At 38.3% G+C, this 7209-nt stretch overlaps 1 protein-coding gene across 7 annotated transcripts in view; it reads left to right on the forward strand.

The window, feature by feature from the left end:
* The window catches only part of tspoap1 (TSPO associated protein 1), a 71166-nt gene extending 67330 nt beyond the window's left edge, over window positions 1–3836 (forward strand). For all 7 annotated transcript variants that reach the window (XM_079651228.1, XM_079651231.1, XM_079651230.1 and 4 more), the window contains one exon: window positions 371–3836. In XM_079651228.1, the coding sequence (XP_079507354.1) occupies window positions 371–706 (336 nt within the window). In that variant the 3' untranslated portion in view covers window positions 707–3836. The remainder of the gene's footprint in view (window positions 1–370) is intronic.
* The last annotated feature ends 3373 nt before the right edge of the window (window positions 3837–7209 follow it).

The raw sequence follows: 7209 nt of genomic DNA on the forward strand, positions 1-7209 counted from the left end.
AGCGTCTGGTTATTTTCTGATCTGTTTCTTTAATCGTGCCCCGTCGCATTTCTTTCGCCCCACTGTTTCCTGCATGGCCTTTTTGCAGAAGCACAAACGAAGTGTACACTTTGAGACCTGATGGTAAGTGTTTTTAGAGAGGAGTAAAGCAGCTCAGCGATCACCACTAGTGTCCCCTGTTCACTCCCCGTTGATGTCCTCTTCCCTCCAACTTAACTGTACTCCTAAAATTCTGGACCTTGATTGTAGGGTATTCAAAAGTGTGATCTCGTCCTTTGTGTGCCCTTTCCTTAGGTTTCCTTTTTGTGTTATTATTTCAAGCAAAACTAAATAAGTATAGCATTCTAAAAGTCTCACTCTCTTCCTGAAGGACACCTGGAAATCTTCTACAGAGGAACAAGATCCTGGGGCCTCAACCCTAGAAGAAGCTTTGCCCCCCCCAGCAAAACCTCCTCACCCTGACCCAGCAGAGCACACAGACCTGCCCCCCAAACTGGCCCCCACTTCAAGCCCAGCATCAGACCCTTCTCCTGCTCCTGCTCCTCTTCCTGCTCCATCAGTGGAGGCCTGCGGCTCCCCTCCGGCCCCCCTCCCTGCAGACAGCCCATCAAAGACAGACTGCTCCCCACAAGGCAAGAAGAAAAAAAGCTTTTTCTCCAAAGGCAAGAAGCTGTTCAAAAAGCTGGGATCCAGCAAGAAAGAATGAGTCGGCACGTCTGACTCATTCTTACCACTCGCGTCACATTGAAAGCACTTTTTCTATCTGTTAGTCTCAGTATCTGACAGTTATTCTACTTTGGCCTTAGAGCACTGCTAGCAGCTGTTAACTTTAGACTACATTCAATGTACCGCTTACAGCATCACACGGGCATGTCGATGTGCATGTCGAAGTGTGCGAATATATCCTCTAAATACTACCTAACTATCTAAGCATTTGCAAATGTTCAACTCAATAGGCTTTAACGATCAATATCAATTACTTATTAGTCAATGGACCGGTTTTATTTATAAAAATCTGATAGAGAACAAGATAGAACAGCAGACACACAGCTAATGAAATATTAAAGTTCATTTTCTGGTGCTACTTTATTTATTTAAAAACAAACAGACGCAGCAGTCTATCTTTGCACTATCCATCCTGAGTGGATGAATTCTAAATGTCTTTCTGCGTGTCCCTCTCATTGTTTCTTGTCTTTGAGAGTTTATACTTTGTACAGAACATGTTATTTATTTGTGTCAGACTCTTGCTTTAACCACATTGCAGGAAGTGACATCAGGACAGGAGGTTAGTCATGATCCAAGTTTAGTATTATATTCTTTAGTAATGGGCTTTGAGGCTAGCAGTCATTGAAGGTAAAGAATGTGAGGGGTTGCCCTGTGTGTGTGTGTGTGTGTGTGTGTGTGTGTGTGTGTGTGTGTGTGTGTGTGTGTGTGTGTGTGTGTGTGTGTGTGTGTGTGTGTGTGTGTGTGTGTGTGTGTGTGTGTGTGTGTGTGTGTGTGTGTGTGTGTGTGTGTGTGTGTAAACAGATGCCTTTTCAGACATTAACGTAGCAATTAACGTGCAGTGTGCAGAAATCATGTAATATCTGTTGATCGGTAGGCTGCTCTGTTAACTAAGTCAGCTGCAACTGATGTTTATCGTCAAACCATCATTGAATAATGAAATAACCGTTGGTATGTACAGCATCACAGTTTCTTACAGCCAACAGTGTTGTATCATGAAATGACTTGTTTTGTACGACGAACAAAAGCCAAACAAATTCAGCTAACTGTAAAGTAGGAAAAGGAAAAGCTAATTCTCAAAACTTATCCTTAAATCCATCAAATAATTTGCTTAATTTTCTCTTGATCGACTAACCCAGGGGTTTTTAAAGTCTGATTATCAAATATATGTAGCGGAGTAACATACAATATGTGCAATAAAATGTAGTTGAATAGAAGTATAAAGTAGCTTTAGCCCTTATTTGTTAATATTTGTGTTAATCAACACAATCCAAACCATTTGAACACTTCCTGTTTGAAGTGTAGCCATGATATACTGACAGTTATCAGTGCATAACTTTAATACTGAAGAATACTGATGATACTCAGGCCAATTCTAGAGTTTGAAAACCTCTGGACTGATTGATCAATTAAGTAATTGTTGCAGCTCTTACAGAAGACTATTAATGCTAGAAATAAGAAAAAACTCAAATTGAGGAGAAACCTATTTTTTATTTTGAGGATGAAAAGAATGTCTTTAATTGAAATACATTTTGGGAAATAAACATTGAACTCTTAGAGATAAATCAAAAATAATTCTGTAGCGCATACATTGAACATCTGACTTTATTCTTGACATATCAACTGCATTCTAAAAAACATTTCCTCCCTTAAAGATTTTAAAAAGGAGACCATAACACTTAGGATCCTATTTAAAATGAAATGTTTTTATTCATAACACCTAGGCTTTCTGGCACGGCTCTACTGCGACACACTCAATCACCTGTTTATAATTTTGCCTCCAAGTCTGAGTATGATTCACTTTTAGAGTGTGAATATTAGGTCATACAGCGTACATGGTTTCATGCAGTGTAGCTGAAATTCGTTTTTTTGTCTCTAAACATTGGCATCATTAAATGATAGACTGTTTGGTTGAAGCTAAAGGACACAACGTTAGCCATATTGTGTTGTATTCCAACACTTATCAAGACATTCTGCATCTTTTAATGGTTTGTGACACCATTACTCACACTAAGGTTTAGTTTTGAGTGTGTATTTGTGGGTGTGTGTGGAGCAGGCCTTAGGGTTGAGTTTGTGAGTCAGTTACAACACACTCTGATTGGATCTGTGTGACATTAGCTGTTAGGCAACTTCTCAGGTTTTTACTTATAGTTTTCTTACTAATGCTGAGCCACCTGTTGACTCCAGCTGTCATAAAACCGCAGAAAATGCCAAATCTTAGGTGCTTTGCCTGTTACCGTAGCTTCAAAGGAGCGAGTGACGGCAGCATGGAGATAAAGTGGAGTATGTAGAATCAGATTGAAGATTAGGGCCTAGTTTCACCATTCAAAGTTGGAGGAAAATAGTTTTTATTTACTGTCGTGAATGTTTTAAATGTCTTTCTGTGTTATATAAAGGGAGCATGACGATGCCAAGACACTTAAGATGTGAAATAGCCGGGATAGAGGCAAGACTGAGTCTGTACTGTATTTAAATTTGTTTTCTAAGAGTTGCCGAAATGTACAGCGAATATTTGTACTGCTCTTGTATTTGACGGCCTTTTAATGCACAAGTATTCCTCTACCTGCTGTGTAGTGAGTAGGCGCTAGCACCCATGTAGGAAGAGTTTTAGCTCAGTCGATCATATTTAGCCTTACAAGAAGACCTTGTTTAGTCTTTAATCGGTTGTTTACAGGATGTTTATTGACTGCATGCATACCAATGTCATACCCATGTTCGGCCTTATTTATGTTACGGTTATATTTATGTTTCCTAGGCGGACTCGTCTACAATGTTTGAGTTGTAGATCGTCAATGCAGTGGAGAAGAAAGTGTGTATATAATGAACAGTTGTTGTGGTATATTTTCATAATGCGCGGGAATCTTTTTTTTCGTCTTCCCTCGACTTGCATCATTGTTTGAAAAAGTGGAAGATGTACCTTTTGATATATATGTAATGTTTTTATTACCCATCTGTAAATACTTTTGTTAATATGGTTTTTCAGATTTCTTTTTTTGCATGTCGATGGAGGAACAGTAACTGAGGATGTAGTGCACAGAGGACTTGAACATGTGATGGTTTGTTTCAATATGGATCTTTTTACAGGAATAAAGTATGTATATTTTCACAGAAAACACTGAGTCTGTAATGCATGTGGTGCGACTGGAAAAGAGAAGATAACACAAGGTACGTTTAATTTCCTTTATTGCATTTCAAACAGATTATACATCATAATTATTTCTGTTTTTTCCAGGACAGTTGAAAGTCATTCGAGGTGCTAGCTTTGCTCCGCGCCACACGCCGCCCATGTGAACTGAGCAACACTCTGGGCGATGCGAGGCCTTGTGAGACAAAGCAGCTTCCTCTTTTTTTCTCACTTCCTGCGCGGCGGGCCCTCGACCGTGGGGCCTCTCCTCTCCCTGAAGCCAACAGTACACTCATCCATAAAGTAGGAAACACTACACTGTGGCGAGGAGTTTAGTAGTGCTTTCTACTTTATGGATGACTGCACTGTACATCCATCGCCGTCTTCTTCTTCTTCTTCTGCACACGCACACAACCCCCGCCCCAGAAACAACTGCTACACCAAACCGACCAACATGCACACTTCCTGATTTGTCTTGAAACATTTGCATACACGGTTTTCCTAAAGCCTGTTCAAATCTTAGTGCTCTTATTATACATGACAAAAATCCTCTGTCTCTTAAAGAGCTGCGCAGTAAGATGTTTGAGGAAAGATTCAGAACTTTCTAGAGGAAGCGCCATCTTGAGGAAGCCATTTTGGCTGGCATGAGTAAGCTTTTCTGTCTTGAGCAACAGATCAGTTGGTATATTGAAATAGTTAGTAAAGTAATGCAAACAATTACTGCCTACATTTGACATTGGATCAAAAACAAATTGGAGCAATTGAAAAAAAAAACATTATACACAATGACAGTTAAAAGTTGGTAATACAGCAAGAAAAGAGCATTGAGTTCACAGTTTATATCAATACAACTACCCAAATTACAATTGGACAAAAAAAAAACCATCTAAAATAAGCAAAGTTAGTGAAGGAAAAGCTGTAATACTGTTATTATCTAAAATAACTTTTCCCACGTCGTTACAAATCATTCTAGTATCAAGCGCGCCATGTCCTCCATCATACTTTACCTCATCTTTCGTGTCTTTTCTGTAGCTTAGAGTCGGGTGTGCAGCGGCCTCGCAGGTGTCTGCTGTCGGTCCAAGGAGAGGATGAAGTAGAAGAAGAAGAAGAAGTCGTCTCCTTTTGAAGGCTTCACAGCCACGTGATGTAACCACAGGAAGAGGTCTAACAGTCACTCTCTTTCCTCTTCCGGCTTCACTCTCTTGCCTTCTGCTGCCGCTTTTTGCCAAAACGCCGACGGCAACTGAGAAGATAGTTTTTCGATCAAATTGACACAAAGTAAACGGGAAACAAATTCAGAACATTTGGTTTCTTTAACGCTTAAAACATCTTGGATTTCATTTGAATAATGTTATCTTCTTAATCACCTGCACATCAAATCCTTTTAAGGCGTTAGTTCAATTTTTTCCATTTTGACCATGATGCCACGAGGGATGATGTCAACTTTATTTACTCTGCAGAACAGTCAGATGTTTAGTTGTGCTATAAGCCGGTATAAAAAGTGATTACAACACACATATGTAGCTTTCCCATTAGGTGAACCTACGAATACATTTATACTCACTTTAATTCCCTTTTATTAACCGTTTCATTGTGTTTGTTACACATTACATACAGTGGGGGAATGTTATTATATGGAATAAGTCCATAAACTTGTGTTCTGTATTCAGGCACTTGTTTCCTTTCTATGCAACCTTCTTCTTCTGCTTCACTACAGTTCACAGACAAATCATGTTCTTTTTACTGCCTTCTAATTTTCTGAGAGCAGTTACCTTGAAGATTCAGTTTCATACCCTTCCTGTCTAGTACAACACATTATAATATTCTGGTAAACTGAAAATAAGAAAGAAATAATTCAACTTTTGAAGCTTAATACTGTTTGAAATGCGTCTTGAAAATTGAGCTTCAAGATCTTCAAGAAACTCTTCTATCATGGTATAGATCATTGAACATGAATTGCCTTTAGATTAAACTACCTAAAGGCACATAAAGATGTTACAATTAGCACAAACTTAAACATCTAAGGCAGTGAAATACAACAAAGAAGTAATGCAGCTTTAATATCAATCCAGATATGTCATATCAAATAGTAAAACATTGATAGAAAATATTTTACTGCACAATGATAAGATAAGAGAGCAAGACTTGAGCTTGTAATGGAGTATTTTCACAATGTGGTTGCAGTCATTTTACTTAGGTAAATTATCTAAATAATACTTCCATTAATTAATATACATATATTATTAATTATACACGTCGACAGTCCTCAATGCGTAATGCAGGTTTACTAGGACTGTGTGAAAATGTGTCGAAAGAGGATCTTGTGGCAAATATGAAAGGAAACCATTAAAGGGAACACATGTGCATACAGGCATGTGAGAATAAATGCTAGACTTGGAAAATATGACACTATCATTTAATGTAAACCATTTCATTTCAAATCTTGTTATAAAGATGTATATGTTGAGCGCCAATTTTCCGTTGCCTCTCTGTTGATTTGCAAAAGTGAAAGGCCGCAGGTTTCATTTCCTGTTGAATGCCTGAATGTAACTGTGAGGTTTCTTGTAATGCTAACACGGGGGGTGTACTGTATGTACAGTGTAAATGCATTTTTAAAACCTTTCAGACTCATCAATTCTACGTTAAAACAACTTTTTTTTATAGCTAAAAACCAGATCTAGGTAATCAAATCCATCTCTGAGGGAACACTTTGGTTGGTTCTAAGGAAAGGAATCAATAAGTCAAAAGCAGTGTAACAATTAAAAGTCCTGATTACATAACCCCGCTTGAGCAAAAGTACAGACGTATATCACCAACATGTGATCAAAAGCAGTATCAAAGTGAAAGTACTTGCTCACTGCTGTAGGTACGTATTCAGTAGTTTAATCATTCGGCTCATACCAAGAAAAAAGGTTCTGCTACACAGATCCCTTTTTGAGAAGAAGTCACTTCTCGACTGATAAGATCTCATAGACATCTAAAACTTGTTAAACTACACACAATCAAAAAGGCATGTAAAACCTCAATGTTAAAAGCAACTTTATCTGTTAATTACATATATTGGAATGCAGTACTTCCTCCAAATGGTGGTGTAATAGTAGTATGAAATTGCACAAAATAGAAATACTCATGTTACGACTTCAGGGAACAAACAGAACTCGCAAGAGGCTTGGCCTGGTTGCCTTTGTTGGATGAAAATGTAATTGCTGAGATAAAAAATGTTGGTGAATAAATTCTAATTTAATGAAAAAATGAAATGATCAACTCACTACAATGTGTATTCATAATCACAGCTATATACAAATAATACAGCGTCCCTCTCTTCCACACACACAGGTGAACAGGTGATAGTATTCCCTATG

Source organism: Notothenia rossii (genome assembly GCF_949606895.1).
Source record: "Notothenia rossii genome assembly, chromosome: 9".
Taxonomy (NCBI): domain Eukaryota; kingdom Metazoa; phylum Chordata; class Actinopteri; order Perciformes; family Nototheniidae; genus Notothenia; species Notothenia rossii.